Consider the following 18,446-nt stretch of genomic DNA (forward strand, 5'->3'; position numbering starts at 1 on the left):
GCATAGCGCCGAAGAAGCAGCTCTTTGAGGGCGGCGTATTTCCCTTGGGCGGGTGGGTCCCGGAGGAGCGCCATCGCGCGACGGGTGGCCAGCGGGTCGAGCGAGGCCACCACATGGTGATACTTTGTGTCGTCAGCCGAGATGCCGCGAAGGGCGAACTGAGCCTCCACGTGTACGAACCATGACGGGGGGTCATGGAGCCAAAAGTCCGGCAGTTTCAGCGCCACAGCGAACGTAGCTGCAACAGGAGGCGGAGGTCCGGCGGCCGCTGATGCATCCATAGCGGAGTGTGCGTTATCTACGGCCCGTTGCATGCTCGAGTCAGGGGTCACCAATGTGGAGGTAAGCATCAACGACTCAGCTCTCATCTTAAACAACCTGCAGATAAAGCCCCCATTGGGTTTGATGTAGTTTGTGTTAATCCTGGAAAACTAATTCGGACTTTAATTGGACTTTAATTTAATTTAATTGGCTATTCTTAAAATTTAAAAACTTCTGAAATCCCTTGGAATGGTAGATGCGGCAGATGGCCGCCCTTCATTTAGCCTGGTTCTGCTGGAAGTTTCTCCCTCTTAAAAGGGAGTTTTTCTTCCCCACTGTCGCCTAGTTCTTGCTAAGAGGGGTTTGCCTGTTGGGTTGTTTTTTTTTAATAACTTTAAAAAAAAAAGTTAACCTCAATAAAAGTTTTTAAATTTTACGCTTATTTCTGTTTGTTTTCATTGTCTGCAAGTTATTTGTTATTCAGTTTAAACTGTGGGTAAAAAATGCTGTGCTGTCATGTGACCTGCTCTCTCATGTGTGTATGTTTCTTGTTTTGCATATATTTCTCCCCAGCTACAGGAATTCATACTGATAACTGCAACATGTGGAACAAACGTGGAACAAATCAAACTGTGAACACAGTTGGTCACATCCAGTGTTAGGAAGGTTACTTTTAAAATGTATTCCATTACAGAATACAGAATACATGCCCCAAAATGTATTCTGTAACGTATTCCATTACGTTACTCAATGACAGTAATGTATTCTGAATACTTTGGATTACTTAATATATTATCATGCTTTTTACAACAACGTGAATGTACTATTGATGTGATTTATTACTGTTACTGAAGGTCCGCGACTCCGAACTGTAGTAAAGGGACCTCTGACTAATACGGCGGGGTCCCTGTCGGCTCGTAGCCGAAAACTAGCTTTACTTTGTTGTGTGGGTCAACTTTTCTTGCGACAGACAGAGAGAGGCGTTGAAAGGCTGCTCCAACGGAACTTATTGTTTTCGGAGGAAAACACGAACACGGTGTACAGTCGAGTCTTAATAGCTTACTTACAACTGGGCTTGTCAGGCACTCTTCTTGGCTGAAGTGGTTATTATTATATTTACATGCTTCCAGCTCCCGTTTTTCCTCGATGACAACTCGTACCTTTCCACTCCCCTTTTTCTCTCTCCCTCCTCGCTCACAGACCCATAACGTGTATGGCAGTCCATTCTCCCTGCAACACGGACTACACTGCCCATGATGCTACATTCTTTAGAGCTATGCTTGTAGCATTCTGCCTGTTAGCTTTGCACAACAACAACAACAACGAAAAGGCGCTCTCCCACCCAGGAAACACACAGTCACAGAGAGCGAGCGTCGCCCTGTAACCATGGCAACCGTAACGCTGCCGCCTGGAACAACAGGACGTAGCTGTCAAACAAAACCCAAACAGTCCTGACCCGCGACAAAATGAAACAGGAAAGTACCGCGGTGTAATCCATTTATTTCAACAAAGTAACTGTATTCTGAATACCACCCTTTTAAACGGTAACTGTAACGGAATACAGTTACTCATATTTTGTATTTTAAATACGTAACAGCGGTACATGTATTCCGTTACTCCCCAACACTGGTCACATCTAAACGCAGGCGCCTCATTGGTCAGTTCTACACGTCTGCGTGTAAAGTGATCTCAGAGCAGCAAGCTCTGCACCCGCACTCAGACACCTCCAAAAACCCAGTGTTTTATTTTGTGCAACTTCTTCCGGTAGTTGCACAAAATGCAACTAACGGAAGTAGTTGCACAAAATGACAGCAGTTGAAATTACTGCAGCCATGTGCAATAAATTTGCACTGTTGTTGCCTACTAAATAGTCATTTTAAAGAAGGGCTTGCTCCACCTCCTTGAGACAGCCTTCTCTTACTTGTAATTACTTGTAATCTGTTTACAATATTGTGGTAATTAACTGTGATAAATCACAAATCTTTTCCAGGATGAAATAGATCTGAAACAGAAATTTAGGAATTCCTCCACAAAAGGTGACAGAGTTGCTGCAAGATGCCGAGTTTAACTTCAAATTTATATGAAAATGACTCAGGCGCTTAGCAACCCTTCTTATATATATACGAATTTAACCATGTGCTACCAGCCAAGTTGAATTCTGCTATTTAAAAAGAGATGTATCGCGGGTGAGTTGAGATCATTGGTTCAAAGTGACTGATTGGAACAACTCAGTGCAGCCACTGGGCAACCAGTGACTTTTCCCAGTTGCAGGAAGGTTGCAAATCATGTTTTTACTGTAGTGTGAGTGAGCTAGTAGGTAAACCTGACAGAGATGGAAATTTATTTAGTTGAAGTGCTACTTTGTTAGGTTAGCTGTTGCTCCTGCTCCCAAGCCTTGTTATAAGTTACTATTTCACACTAGCCAGACTCACCTCTCATTTATACTTAACAGATACTCGAGACTTAGCTCTCTAAAGAAACCAGAGGAGCTTATTTTTTTCAAAAAGCATATTCTTTTAGAGGGACTGAAAGCTGGAATTGTATGTTTTATGTCCTTCCAAACGATCATTTTGTAAAAAATAACTTTTCCCTATAATTTCCAAATTGTAAAAATTGAGCTTGAGTTTGATCCCGCGGCCTTTGCTGTGTGTGCTCCTGCTCTGTCGCCCTCTCTTTCCTCCTGAACTGTTGACTAAAGGTGACAAGCCTCAGAACAAATCTTGCCATGTAACAAGTAAACTGAACTGCCATTGTCTAAGAATCACAGATGCGCGCACACACACACACACACAAACACACACAAAATAAAGAGATGTCAGACTTGTTGTCCTCACCAGAGTTTGTTCAGAATCAAGAACAAAATCTTTTTTAGTTTATTCATGACTTCCTGCTTCAGACTGTACCTCTGCAAATTATTACATACTTTTTTTTACTATCAGTAACTGATGTGACCAGAAAACATCAAAGAAATGTCAAGACATACATACATTCATCTTGCTTCACCTGGACAAATTTAGAGGTTATGAAGTTCTAGTTTGATAACATTTGAAAGAAGCAGGCCATGAAGTAACTGAAGTCTGTTCGTACATTTGAAAAGCGAAGGAGGGCATGAACATTTCTTGAGGTTAGCAACAGACAGGGCAGGATACCAAGACAATGATTTCCTTCCTGCCCTTTTTTTCTGGACACCGTCTGTGCTTTAGTTCACAAACAGCCTCAGTAGCCAGGTATTTTTCCAAGAAGCTTTCGATCCATTAGGGAAGACCAATTAGTTGCTACTTAAATCAGACCAAACATTTGGAACCACTTTTCAAATACATCACACAGAAACCTTTGATATTACAGCTTTGTAAGCTAACATGTTTCATGATCTGAAGACTGATGGGCACAAATAAAAAAAGAGTAGACTACTGATTAAAGTCTCACAACTGTACATGGAAGAAACAACATTGTTAAGAAACTAGGAAGCATTTTTCTGCCTTTCTGGAAGTTCTCAAATAGGATGGCGGTTACACTTCCTTAATAAGTCAGTGTTTGAATTATGAAAGGTCAGGAAATCAGTGAGCAATAGACACATCCTGTTGCTGTTGCATAGCTGGATGGCTGGAAGATCCAAATTTGTATTTTCTTCTACATGTTGAGAACCATTTCTGAGCATACAGGATAGGCCTGTCTGCTCTGCTAAACTAGTAAAAAAAAAAGTTTTTATTTGACTGGTATGATCACAGTTTTTGGATTGCTACAATATATCAAAGTGATACAGTTAAACTCATCTTGACCTTTAAGGATTCAATCCCTGACAACAGGACAATGTAACCGGTGCTGTTCCATCTTTTCTCATTTCACTTCTGTGAATGACTGAGCGTACAGAATCTCCATGGTGACAAAACCATCATTCAATTTCAAAACCCACAAAAATTTGTAATAATTTGAGTACCTCTAGTTAAAGTTAATGTAGCCATGAGGAAGCTGTGTGCTTTAAAAATAATAAATTGGGCTGTAGCATTTAGCTACTACTGGCTAAGTCACAACAATTACCCTATCACTGACGTTAACCTCATTTAGACATTTTTTAAATATATCTTATATTTGCTTTCTTGTCATGACTCGTTTGAAATGTTGTTTGTGCGTTAAAAGTTAAAGCTAGCAACAGGTCATCTTAGATTTGAATAAAAAGTAAATAGTGGGAATAAATTAATCAGGGACTGCTCAATTTATTGTTAAAATGTGTGTTTAACACAAAGTGTGAGGCATATCAGGAGAGGGGGGGGGGGTGTACTGCTAAGCTAACGGTTAACTTTATAAATAGCCGATTGCCAGAGGAAATTGTCTGGTTTCACTGAACACTCAGCAAGAAAGCAAAAATATACATTTGCCAAAGTATATAAAGAAAATAGAAACATAGCCCACATTAGTGGTTATTGCTAGTTGGTTGGTTTTTGTATGGACAGACAAGAAATGTTGGTATCACGTCACACTAAGTTCTACTAGATGCCAAAAATCAGCCGTGGAGCCAGTGGTTGGTTTGCAGAGCTTTTGACCTCCAGCTACCATCAGTGGGGCAGCCTGCTGAAGAGGCTAAGTGACCAAAAACACCAACAGAGATTTGCCCTACTCAGTGTACCGTCCCAAGGTAATGCTACAAACTGCCTTGGCCACTCTTCTTTGTTCTTTGTATGGGAATAAATTAGCACAGTGCATAGCGTTATTTCAAGTTAAATGCACCAGCTGTTGAAGGTTTTACTGCGAAGTGAAACTTCAGTTTTCAGGGTGATATTTGCAACAACATATGCTATGTTATCAAGAGAGACCCAGGTTATTGCACAACACATCACCATAGTTGCCACTGCGTTTAAGTAAAAATGGAAGAATTCAAAGTTAAGGCACTAAAACTGCTGCCAGAATGAAAGACCGTTCAGAGATATCAAACCAAAGTCTATGTTTCTGTGATTTTTGTTTTAATGTTTTTTAAAGAACTGGCTCCTCATGCTGTTTTAGAATATGTGGCAAATTTCCCTTTATTTAAATATTCCAGACTGATTAATGTGAAAAGGTTCAAGCATGACACCTTCACACAAATGCATGATTATATGATGACTATTCCCTTTCCTGTCCAGTTTGAGCTATCATTTTTATTAGTAGTTACCATTCATAACAGAGGGTCAGTCATATAATATGACTATATGTTATATCTGTTTGTACAAATATCTGTTCAGGCAGTCTTCTGTAAGAATTAAACATAACATATTACAATGCCAGACACAATACACGGCCAATTATTGCTGTTTGACTCTGTCATATTGCAAGTGTATCAACGCCTTATCGACAAATTATTTATCAGCCACGTCATATTAGCCTCATGACAGGGCTTAGGCCTTCCCAGTGCTCTCACACATGAAACGCAGAAACATCGGTGAGTGAAGAAAATCATCAAATACAACTAACGTAAAAACATGTAGAAATCAAAACACACGTATAGAAAACAAAAGAACCTAAAGGCAAAGCTCAACAGTCTCCGGCGTTTGTCAGAGACCGGCTTTTGCCATGTAAAAACAGTCGCGTCACAGACATCAGCAAGGCCTCGATGTTCGTTTGTTTTTCAAACAACTTTTTTTCTCAAAAATATGATGGCGGGTTTCCAGACAAGCTTTTTGCTTTGTTGTTGTTGTTTTTTTATGCTGCTGTGAATTTATTATTTGGAAGCAACAACTTTCCATTAAAACTGGTTTAAATGGTATACAACTGGATCCACACCATCGTCTTTGTGTGCGGATGGAAGGCACCGGCCTTTACAAAAAACATCAGTTGTGTTTTGTTTTGTTGCGTCACCCTTTACCAAAGAAAAAATTAATTAAAAAAAAACAAAAACAGAGAACTTTGCTTTTTTTCTGCCTGCAATGTTCGTTTCCCTTATTTGATGTAAAAGTGCAAATAAATACTGAATAAATACATTTAGCAGATAATGGCATCAAACTCCAAATATTGTTGGTAATGAGTCCATGATGCTGAATGATGCTTCTCACAGCACGAGGATCCAAATATGTTCAAGTCAACACACATAATCAATGTGGATCACCAGCCATCATCTAGAAAAAGGTTTGGTTTGAGGGCGTGCCAGCTTCATGTTGGTGCCACATTTTGATTGTAAAAGCTGCGTATAGGTGGAGTTTTAAAAAAATTAAATTAAAAAAAAAAAGAGGAGGACTTTGGAACGTGAGCAGCTCTCTTTTTGTGAAATGTAAACAACGTCACTGCATGCATAAATAAAAACTATGAATAAATAACGGAAATCAATGTCAAAACATACAAAAAAAAATGAATAAAACAAGAACAAAAAGCTTTTAAAGCACACCAACGTAAAAGCTGATTCTCTTGTTATTCGTTTGAATGAGAGAGGAAGAAGGGAGGAGCCATGAAGGAAAGACGGAAGAGCTGATGGACTAATTATTACAAGATACACTAAAGGTGGTAAGAGAGTAGATGAAGTAAACAGAGTATATTATGTAGGGAGAGTACATTTTTCATATTCATACTAAGGTTTTATCTTTCTTCATTTGTACACTTAAAGACAAACATGGTCGGTTAAATGACTCGCCATGTCCAGCTATGATTTGATTTGCAGGCTGTTTCGTTGGGAGGATCATTTGTCTTTGCTCTGTAGGCGATGTTCAGACAGGAAGCACATATATGACACTCGTATTGGGTTTTTCTGACAAATCTTTTTAGAAGACGCTCTGACCAAACTGCAAAGTGTGGCAAAAGGAAGAGCAGAGAACTGCAAACATGGCAGACAGACAGAAAGGTGAGAGTAGCAATCTGGGCAGATTAAGAGATCGCAGCACAGCAGCTTTTTCTTATACACAAAAAAAACAAAAAAAAACAACAAAAAAAGTACACCTAGCATGTGCATATGATCAACGAAATACAGTGATGTAACAGCGTGACGACTGATGGTTTCAAACAGACAATTGTGATGCCAGACTCCCCGATCTGTCTGAACACAGCTCGAGTTTGTGGGTCTGCCAGGACTGCTGCTCTGTGAAAGTGATGACGGAAGGAGTCTGCTATTCATTCAGATCCACGTTATCAACCGTTGCTTAGTTAAAGTTTGCTGTTGATGCTTGGATGACATCGGCGGGGAACGGGGAAGGTGCGACGCCATCAGCGTCAGTTCTTTGTGCATCAAAAAGGAAGAACAGCAGGTCAACTGCTGCTTTAGGGTCAGCCGCGCGCGTCACCGGCTCCTGTTCTGCGACATGAAGAGCAGCACCTTGCGGATGCCGCTGAGACGGTTTCTCAGAGACGTGAGGGCGAGGAACGGTAGCTGAGCTCGGCCCTCTAAAGGAAGAACTGCTAGTAACCACCAACACCACGAGGGACCGTTAGGGCTGGCCTGCAAGCAAAAAACACACAAGTGAGATGGTTTTAAAGGGCAAAATGAAGTAGAAGAAAAATTTGGATACTTTAGTCCCACTATATAAAAATAGAAGCTATAAAAGAAACAGACTGTGTGTACCTGAAGTTCAGAGTCTTTGTCAGGCATTGGTCCGAAGTGGCCTTCAATGCGAGCTTTCTGCTCAGCTTTCAGAGAGTTGACCCAATACACAGCCTGCTCGTACACCACGTCGTGCAGACACTGCAGCTCGCGCTCTGCTACGCCCTCCACCTGCGGACAACAACACCTCTGAGCTTTAACATCTTAGCAACAGCTCACCATCCTTCTCTAAATAACTCTCCAGGTGGAAAACTTCACCTTTGCTGCATACATCTATAGACTAGTTCTTACAACCATAAAATCTTTTGAAAACAGATGCAAAGCTTGACTTGTGCTTCTGGCTGAGTAACGGAGGGACACTGCATGCTTGAATAATCCCAAAGTAGCCACAGCATACTGTATCCTGCTTTATCATCTCTTTTTTCTTCTAAATGAAACTATATTTTAATAAATGAGCATCACACTGGATTAAACAAGACTTGAAACTTGCAACTAGGGCTCTGAAATAATCGGAAAATGTTTACTCGAGTTATAAATCAATTATGAAATTGGCTTTTCTTTTTCAGTTGGTGTTGGTTTTGGGTTGCCCCCTGCTGGCCATTAGAAAGAATGCTAGTTTCAGACACTTGTGCATAAACTTGTTTTCAGACCAGGATGTCTAAGCTCATCCTGTCATCTCTCACTCTCCCAGCCCACAGCCCCCACCACCTCATACCTTAACATCTTCCAGGTACTCTATGTCAGCTGTGTTGTAGCCGTCCCTCTCACTGTGCTGAATTACTTTAAACCTCCGTTTGCCTATCGTGTCCACAACCGAGCGGCCGTCGGAGAAGAACTTGACATCGCGGATCTCCAGTAGGCACCCGTAGTCGGCAAACCTGGAGGCCAAAGGAGAAAGCGCAGGGAGCAAGTTAACATTATGTGCATTCATAGTCCGACACCAACCCCACACAGCTGCAGTCAAAGTACTAACCCTTTGAGGTCATCTCCCAGACACATGCCAAAGCAGTTGGTACCCGTCTCCATGCATCGGCGAATCATCAGTCTGTAGCAGGGCTCGAAGATATGGAGAGGGCATGGCACAGTAGGGAAGGCCATGGTGCACACGAATATAGGCACATTCTTGTTAAGACTAAGGGGAGACACGGAAAAAAAAAAAAGTCTTTTATTTTCATTAAGGAGGAGATATCGTGTAAAAAAAACAAAAAAACAAAAACAAAAAAAAACAACAACTTTCAATTTAAAAATTCAACATGAATGAAAATCTTTTGTAAAAAAAAAACGACAAAAAAAGTTAACTTAAACTCCAGGTGAACTTTAGGCCAAATGTAAAAGACACTGGTTAACGTGAGAGTGAATTAATTTATGCATCGGCCGTCAGGAAAGTGACACTTGAAGCCTGAATGACCAACACTCAGAGATCACTGTGTCGGACACGTGTGCCGTCAGTTGTAGGTCAGTAGGTCAAACAGCCGAGGATATTCTCAAAATGTTAATGTCACACGTAAGCTGCAATCCATCAAAAGACTTGCTGGGAGAAAGAAATATAAGCAGAGCCTGATAATAAGACAGTGGAGAAGAGCGGGAAATATGAACTTACTTGGAGAGCTCAGCCATTTCCTCCAGGTGGATTTTCTGTCTTTCCATGAGCTCAGAGGGAAGATACTTCGATATCAGGTTCTCAGTTATTACCGTCTTACAGTATTTCCTCTGGACCAGATACTGGAGACAGACACAATGAATATGTTAACAGCAGCAGAATGACACAATAAGGATGTCTCCTGTGGTTGTTGTCCCACAACCTTGTTAGTCTGACTGGTTTCAAGGGATCCACAAATCAAATATGCTCAAAGCCCTGACAATGACATTATTACTGGAGCATAAGAAATGAACCAAACTATATAAAACATGGTTTCTACAACAATATAAACAATATTATAAAGACTCAACATTCATTAATATGCTAGGTTACCAACTCTGTATCTATAACAACTCTGGAATCCACCTTAGATCAGTAGTTTACAATAACCCCCAAAGACTTGTGGAATAAGTTGACACCACCTTCCCCAACATCAAATATCCTTAGCAGAACTTGTTTTAGACAAGATCTCGAGCTACTTTCAGCTTTAGCCTGGCCCCTCTGGCCAACACCAGTAGGCGGTAGGGTAAAGTGTCTTGCCCAAGGACACAACAACCAGGACAGAGCCCAGGGATCGAACCGGTGACCTTCCGGTTACAGATACGCTTCCCAACCCCCTGAGCCACGGTCGCCCTTATTCATTTACTTTAAATTCTTCACAAAACCTTTTCAGAGCTCATAAATTCTCTATAATTTCACTGTTTTTTCTCTTTATATTAGGTAATGTATCTTTCCACACAGCACCTTGCTACTGCAGAGGAATAATTATACCCCTGGTTGGTAATCATTGCTTCAGGCCTTATTGAATGTGGATGGTCAGTCTGAAAAGTTTATTGAATTCCCATGCCACCTACCTCAGACATATCCTCTTTACAAAGGGGACACTTTGGGTTATGGTCCAGACATCTCTCCAAACACTGAAGACAGAAAGTGTGCCCACACGGTGTTGTCACTGGTTCATAGAACAGTCTAGATGGGAAACACACAAACAGTGAAAAACCACAGACAAACAAGGGTAAGCTACACTACAACAGCAATAAAATGCCTTATTTAAAGCGTAAGATTCAGTGTGTTTGCATTCTGGCCCTACACAGCCTGCTTGTCCAGTGTCAGTTGCGTAAACCTAGCTGTAAATCAAACCGCTCTCACCTCATACAAAGAGGACACTCCAGATCTGCGGGGTCAAAGAGGTCGTCATCCACAGAGCTCAAATATTCCGGCTCCTCGTTTGGCTCTAAATGTAGAGGTAATCAACAATAAATACAATGCTGAAGTTGCTAATAGTATATGACAGTGTATGATTGTGCAAAGCTGTATAATCACCAGATTTGGATCTCTTGTGATCGTTGTTCTTCCCCTGAAGTTCCACCTTTGCCTCCTCTTCTGAAATCCTTCGTTTCCGTTTGGTAAGGAAGCACTGGTCAAACCTCCCGACCTCTGTCCTCCCCTGACATTTGCTTTGATTCTCCTTTGGTGACCTCTCTGGTTCAGGGAGAGTCGAGGTAAGATAAGACTCTGGAGACAGTGATCCGGGACTAAGGGTCTGAGGATGGAGAGTAAAGATGCAGAGAAGAAGAAAATAAATTAAAGAGAAACTTCATGTGGACTTGATTTGGATTGGCTGACTTCCAGACGTGGAACATCTCTTACATGGAAGGGAGCACTGATGCTGTTTTTGATGTGTGCTCTGGAAGACAGTATATTGGTGTAGTCAGAGATGTGTTCAGGGACCTGATCTCTGACTGGAGCCAGCAGATCACTCAGGATCTGAAAGAGGAAAATAAGCCATTGTGTCATTATTTTGATGACACTGCAAATACACACTTAATGTTTTCCCTTAAAACATTAAATGATTTGTTGTATTTAATGTGCAGTAGGGCAGGTCACAAGATAACAGTGGTCATATTTACCTTGTAAGCCTCAGTCTTAGCAAGTTTACAGTCAGGCTCTATGGACAGACACACTAGGTACTCTCTTAGAGCCTCCTCACTCCTGCCCAATGACACCAGGGCCTGACCCTTGCGAACGTGACCCTGTACACAAAAGAAACATGCAGCATGTTGCAGCTTATTCACTTTGCTACTACACTAGGGCAAGTGTTTAATATAATGAACTAAAAGCTACAGTTTCTCTGCTGTACCTTGGACCAGTGAGGCATCAGTCTACAGGCCATCTCAGCGTCCATCAGAGCCTTTTCGTGTCGTTTCAGGCTCGAGTGGATCTGGGAGCGGTTACTAAACAGTATGTGGTCTGTTGGTGCTGGAGAGAAGAACCCGAGAAACCGTTAGTTGTAAAATTTTAGGAATGGCGCTACGTGTTTTCCACTTTTTTTTTCCCTTCTTCTAATAAAATATTTTTTTAAACTATAAAAGAAAAGGAAACGTTTCCAGAGCCCAGAGTTATGAATTTAAATGGCCTTTCTGTTCAACCAGCAATTAAAAACAGTAATGATTATTTGACAGTTATATGGAGGAGTAATTATTTAAGGAACAGACTACTGACCAGTTATACAATAATTTAAATAATTCTTCTGACAAGAACTCTATATATTCTAGTTTTAGCTTCTAAAATAATAAAATAAATTCTTTTAATCTCTTCTTTTAAAACCAACAGCCCGACCGATAGATTATTCTTAATACCCATATCTATATTTGGCAGTTTAAAAATCAGATATTCCGATACATCAGCCGATATTTTTTCATTCAGACACACAAAACATAAACAAAAACATGTTAACATGACAACATAACACACACACACAAACATCTTCAGACTGCTTGTTGACTGATATCAATTTACACTGAGGTGACACATACCGCATATATGAGCAGCCAGCATGCTTAATAAAAGCCTTTGATAATTAACTGTTTATTAATATACCCTTGTTCCCTGTAAGATCTGAGCCTAGTATAGAATACAAATAAATAACTTTTTCAAATGTCTTAAACAGTATCCGCTGGCATGTTATAACACTGAGTGAATGTTTAAAATGGGTTCATTTCCACATTACAAAACGTTTTTTAAGAAAAAAAAAATGACTGCCTTATAAAACCATGCAGTACTATCAAGGTCACCCACATTGTAGGTTTCATAACGTGAAAAACTTATGCAAATACCACTGATAGCCTTATGGGAACCGGAAGGAGATATTTCCCCGGCTTTGCTACGGGCACAGGCAGCAAATCACTCAAAGAAACCAACACAGGAGCCCCAAACATGACAGAACGAGCCAAAGTAGGGCCTGTAACTGCACAGGCGTCAGGCACAACACAAGCATCACAGAAGGAAGATTGATTAGCACTGTGGTTAACTGCAGGCAGCCTTGCTGAACATAGATGCATACACACAAAGATACATATCACACAGACCTGCTCTAATTATAACTCTTTAGACTGGCATTCACTCTTTGGAGACCATCTCCAGGCTTAACTGCAGCATGCCTAAATGCAACTTTGGGCCTGATCTTCACCTCGAGCCAACATTACTCTGAAAGCATAACCCTAAAAAAAAAAAAATAAAAAAAAAAAAAAAAAAAGGAGGTCAGTCCTTTGGGAAATGGACTCTTTTTTTTCTTCTTTTTTGTTTTTTAAACCAGTGCTTGAAAGCTTTGACCCCCACCACAGGATTTTGGCCTTCCACCCAAAAGGAATATTCTTCTATTTTATTTTATTTTTTAAGAGGTGGGGTTTAATTTTGACAGAAAGCCAAAAATAACAACAGGAAAATGCACAGAAGTCATCCAGGATCCAGGAAAACCCAGCATACATCCATCTGTCTATGAATAAGGTGATGTGGAACTCAGTTTCTGCAACTGTGACAACTCCAACCTGAACTTTCTTTCAGTGAAAACCTTTGTTAATTGTGATCTGTCAGAACACCTTTAGGAAAACATGTTAGAACCACGTTGAATCATCAAAAAGCCCAGTTGACAACTGTGGGTGCTCTCCAGCTAAACTCCTGCTTTGAGATAAATGTGGGAACCCAGTAGTCAGAAATGTTCGGTCCTTATGCAACGCAAAAATACTCTGCCTGTCAGCTGTCAGATAGTCAGCAATGGAAAATATGGCACACTTTTTAAAGGAGAAACACGTAGCTCCAAACTTACACAACTAGCCTATTAAGTGACCGAGCTACAGCTGCACACTGCTGTAAAGTCTAATGAGGACAGACTAAGGATCCAAGACGCAGAGGGCTGTAGTTTGATCACTGTGTTAATCACTACATTTAACTGATGAAATAGGAAAACGACGAAGGGGCATATGGCTCTTTAAATGCTACTTAAATTAATGCATGTCAGCAAAATGTTAAATTGGGGATCGCCCCTAGCTCACTGCCAGTGATTCCTGTCTGAAGGTCACAGTTCACCTATGTTATCACCATCCAAGCTCTTCCCAATTAAAACAAAACAAAACACAAAAACAGAAACTGAGCGCTGGTGTGCCCAGCGGTGACCTGCAATAATACCCTTGACCTACATTTGCCTGATCCATTGTTTGACGTTACACAATGAGGGAGCGGGGGGGGGTTACGTGCTTACGCAATGTTTGGTCCACTGGCCCAGCCCACATAACCCTGTTATCCAACACATGGCGATGTGACTCTTAGATGCCAGCAGAGAGGTGGCTAGCTACTGTGTCACCGCCACGATTATGACACTAATAAATGTGGAACAGCTCGACCTTGTTATTTTACTGTACTTTTCACATAAACACACCTGACATGCTGTTATGGAATAATAGGAAAGTTACAGAAGTAGGCTACAGCAGCCCTGTCACACACACACACCCTTTCTTTTTGATTCTTAGTAAGAATAAGAATAAGAAGCAGCAGCTCGGTGTCTTACCTGCGAGTATTGCTTGGTTATACTTCTCCAGGGCAGCTTCCATCTTTTTCTCGGCGTACAGTGCGTTGCCCTCCCGCCTCAGCTGGCCGGCCTGGTACTGGGTGGGGAACCACTTGGCCAGCAGGTTGCTGAGGACCACATTCACCCTGAGACCTAGGCTGTCGCTCACTGCTGAGACATTCTTACACTCCTTACACACCACCGGTCGCTCTTTCTCTTTCCTCTCCCTCTCCAGACACTTTTTACAAAAGCAGTGACCGCACGTCAGAGTCACCGGCTCGAACAGAAAGCTCAGGCATATCCGGCAGGAGAAGTCTTCATACCCGCAACCTGTGGCACCCGCTCTCGGGCATACAGTCGCACCTGCCTCCTTTGCCCTACACGGGTTGCCCTGTTGCCTCTCACCCTCGTCTTGCCTCCGTATAGTACCCGACAGGTACTCTATGAGGTTGGCCAGGTGAGTGGGTCTCAGCCTCTCTATCTCCGAGGCTTGCCGGTACACATCAAACGCTTCCGTGAATTTCCCCCCGAACGCGAGCGCGTCAGCCCGCTTCACCATCAGCTCCCGCCGGCTCTGCGGATCTCCGAGACACGCCAGCTGGCACTCGTAGATGTCCGCGGCCAGGTCGAAGTTTTTCGACTTGAAAGCCTCTGCTGCGAGATGCAGCATGCTCTCACTCTCCGTCCCCATACAGAGCAGGCTGTCCGAAGCGTATCAGCTCATCTACGTGGTGCATGTCTGCACCCCAGCTGCTGCCATTCACGTCTGTCCCCTCCGCTGCAAACGACTGACAACTCTGCACGTTCATGCCCTAGTCCAGGAAGGACCGATATTATTCTCAATGGACCATGACGAGGAGGTGAAAAAAAAAACTGTTATGTAAAAGTTGTGTCACGTGACGCCGGCCAGCTGTTCTCATTGGACGAGTTTGGAAAACTGTTACAAAACAATCTGCCATGTAACAGTTTCAGTGTCGGGGCCATGGGGCGGGATGTCTGACCTGCATGCTGGTTTCTTGTAAACAGTGACCAGGGTTCCCAAAGAATGACACCATTTAGTGGGACGACATGTAATCGATCTCAATTGACCAAGAGTATGAAAATTTGTTGTAGTGTCACAGATTTGACATGGTTCAGCATGTATTTTAGTGTGTCTCATACTATCTCATACTAGTGACAATCTGAAAAGAGAGCATGTCAGGCTGTTTTTAAAATGTGCTTTAATTTGTTCAAGTTTTCAGTAACATTTTCTTATAGAAAAGATTTCTTCATTTAGGCATTCCAAAGTAAATAACCCATGTGTGCGGAATTTTATAGAACATTACTTCCTGTTCCAGTTGCGCTTACACAAGAAACTGTCAAATGCATGCCCTGCTAACAGCTGTTGTCAGCATCTTGTTATGTGTCTAACAAAACTGAGTTACATAAATATTCTTTTATTTAACTTCTGGGCAAAAAAAAAGAAATTCACATATTCCTTTTTTTCCCATTACAAAAATAAAGGAAAAACAAAATCCAAAATATTAAAAAAGAGAACAAAAGAAAACACAATATCTTAGCCATCACCTCCTTACTGCGTGATTTTAGTGGCTGTAATTACCCATCCCACACACCGCCACCATAAAACAGATAAGATATGGAGGTTTCCCACGTGTTACCAGCTTCAAGGTAACCATTGGTCATGGAATCATAACTAAAAGGTACTGACCTCCATATTTTGCAAGAAATGCAGACGGTGAATGTATTTTTTGTGGAGGAAGGTAGGATTTTTCTTTGTAAATTTGATGTAAATGATCAAAACTGGTCTTAACAACTGTGGTCGGTTGTATTTCGAATGTAAAAGCCATTTTAAAAAAAACTACCAACACCGAGGAGCAATAAGAAACAAGGGGGGCAGGGACATCCATTAACCAGTCCAGATGAGGGACAATTTCCAGATACAATCATTTTGGTCTTGTTGACATTAAGGGGGGAAAATTTAGTGTTAACCAGTGTTTGCTATCTTATAGACAATCAAACAGAAGCGTCAGTGGGATAGAGGCATCAAATCTAATAGGGAAATATATTTGGATGTCATCAGCAAAACAATGAAAGGGAATATTGTGTTTCCTGAAAATTGATTCTAGAAGCAGCATAACATCAGAACCACCTGCCTGTTCTTGTGCCGGTCCCCCTTTTCTGCCAAAACAGCCCTGATCCATTGAAACATGGACTCCACTTGGTCCCTGAAACTGTGCCGTGGTATCTGGCATCAAAATGTCATCCACAGATCTTTTTAGTCCTATAAGCTGCGAGGTGGGGACTCAATGAATCAGACTTGTTTGTCCAGTACATCCCACAGATGCTCAATTAGACTACGATCCTGGGAATTTGGAGACTGCGTCAAAACCCCAAACACATTGTTGTGCTCCTCAAAGCATTCCTGAACCATTTCTGTTTTGTGGCAGGACACATTATCTTGCTGAAAGAGACCACAGCCATCAGGAAATCCTGCTTGCATGGTCTTTAGAAATGACATGTACAACCTTATGTAAGTTGTACGTGTGAAATTTACAGCCACATTGATGGAAGGGCCGAGGTTTCCCAGCAGAACATTGCCCATTGTCCAGTTCTGAGGCTCAAGTCCCCATTGTTGGTGGATAGGGGTCAGTACGGGATCCTTGAATGGTCTGTGGCTATGCAACCCCATACCCACTGTGTATTCTGACATCTTTCTGTCAGAACCAGCATCAACGTTTTCAGCAATTTGAGCTACAGTAGAATGTCCACATGGGCATCTGTGAGCTTTGGCATTCCATGACCCTGTCACTGGTTCACCTGTTTCGATAAATACTGACTGCTGCAGAATGACAGCTGCAGTTTTGGAGATGGTCTGACCCCGCTGGACACTGTTACCACAGATTTGCATTGAAGGCCCTGTCACTTTATACTAAGTTGTAATTCCATCTCCTCTTCTAATTTTTCTTATCTTAAACTTGATAATGCTCCATACAGATTGGAAATTGGATCCCTACTGTGACCTCTGACCTGAATCTTTATTAAGCACCTTTAGATAGGTGTACCCACATATTTAGACGCGTATTTAGAATGTTTTTATTCCCTAACACGTGGTATTTGTATAATATTTAATTGTAAAATCAAGATATCCATGACTTCTGTCACTGATCTGGAGGAGTTGGAGTAATTTTAACTATACACAGAGTTCTGACAGAAGGCAGTCTGAGAAATATGTATCCTCTACATGTCCAACACACGGATCTCAGGGAGACTGGGAAATGAATGCTTTTGCTGAGAAGCACTTTGACTATGTGAGTGGACTCTGTTGGCTGGCACAGATGTGAAGCTCACAGCACAATAATTACTGCGGGGAAACCGCTCGGCTCTGACATCTGATGACAAAGCTGTTAATTATTATTACAACCCCGTCACATCCTGTCATTGATCCTCAGATGGTGACACAAGGCGTAAAAGAGCAGATGTTAAGATATCAAACTGTGACACGGCCAAGATGGGTTGCTTTGATAACTGTGACAGCTCGCCAAAGCTTTGAAGATTAGCCAGAGATTGTTGCATAAAAGTGTTTGCACAAGGACAAAAACAAGGCTAAGTAGCACCTTAAAGTGTTTTTGTACTGATGCACATTATTAAAATGACATGTTAGCAGATAATATTCTACTACGGTATAGGTCTGAAGAGTATGGCAGGTTCTTTGTGACTGCAGGTGTGTAGTATTATATCAGCTCACTCTTAATGACAGACTACATAACTTCTGATGGAGGAATAAAAGACACCTTTGGTTATTTCGGTCTACTAAGGGGCATTTGCCATCATCCTCTAATTATGACTTCTGGCCAGTGTGGGTGGTGTTCAGAGTTAACCATAATTAGAAGTAGGTTAAGGCTTGAATTTAAGGACTGTAGTTAAGGGATTGCCTTCTGCATGTTTTTGGATACAAGCCCACGTGGTATTATTAGCCTCACCTGAAGTCTATCAGCCGTATTTCCTGTAGGGTTGAAATAAAACTTGTGTGCTAAAAGGCGTTTAGAGTGTGTGTGAGCAGGGATTAGCGGCGAGCGAGCCAGTCGGTGTCGATCTCAGTAGGTCGGCCAGTCTGGCCTGTGAACTCAATCCCGCACACAGACAGAAACGCAGGCTGACGTGAGCCTGCACACCGCAGCAGACACAGACACGCTGACACACATGCAGAA

General features: G+C 41.8%; 1 protein-coding gene across 1 annotated transcript; it reads right to left on the bottom strand.

Annotated features, from left to right (window-relative positions):
• Window positions 1–3,085: 3,085 nt before the first annotated feature.
• On the bottom strand, window positions 3,086–15,099 carry LOC102298239 (LON peptidase N-terminal domain and RING finger protein 3). The gene is made up of 12 exons (XM_005933242.3): window positions 14,239–15,099; window positions 11,536–11,654; window positions 11,306–11,428; window positions 11,046–11,162; window positions 10,719–10,938; window positions 10,545–10,629; window positions 10,250–10,364; window positions 9,357–9,478; window positions 8,730–8,888; window positions 8,472–8,634; window positions 7,778–7,927; window positions 3,086–7,654 (listed from the first exon to the last, which is right to left on the bottom strand). Exons 1-12 carry the CDS (start codon window positions 14,927–14,929, stop codon window positions 7,496–7,498), a joined length of 2,223 nt encoding a protein of 740 aa, XP_005933304.1. The 5' UTR covers window positions 14,930–15,099; the 3' UTR covers window positions 3,086–7,495.
• Between the last annotated feature and the right edge of the window lie 3,347 nt (window positions 15,100–18,446).

This window comes from Haplochromis burtoni, unplaced genomic scaffold, assembly GCF_018398535.1.
Source record: "Haplochromis burtoni strain Fernald_Lab_line unplaced genomic scaffold, NCSU_Asbu1 Contig_159, whole genome shotgun sequence".
Classification (NCBI taxonomy): domain Eukaryota; kingdom Metazoa; phylum Chordata; class Actinopteri; order Cichliformes; family Cichlidae; genus Haplochromis; species Haplochromis burtoni.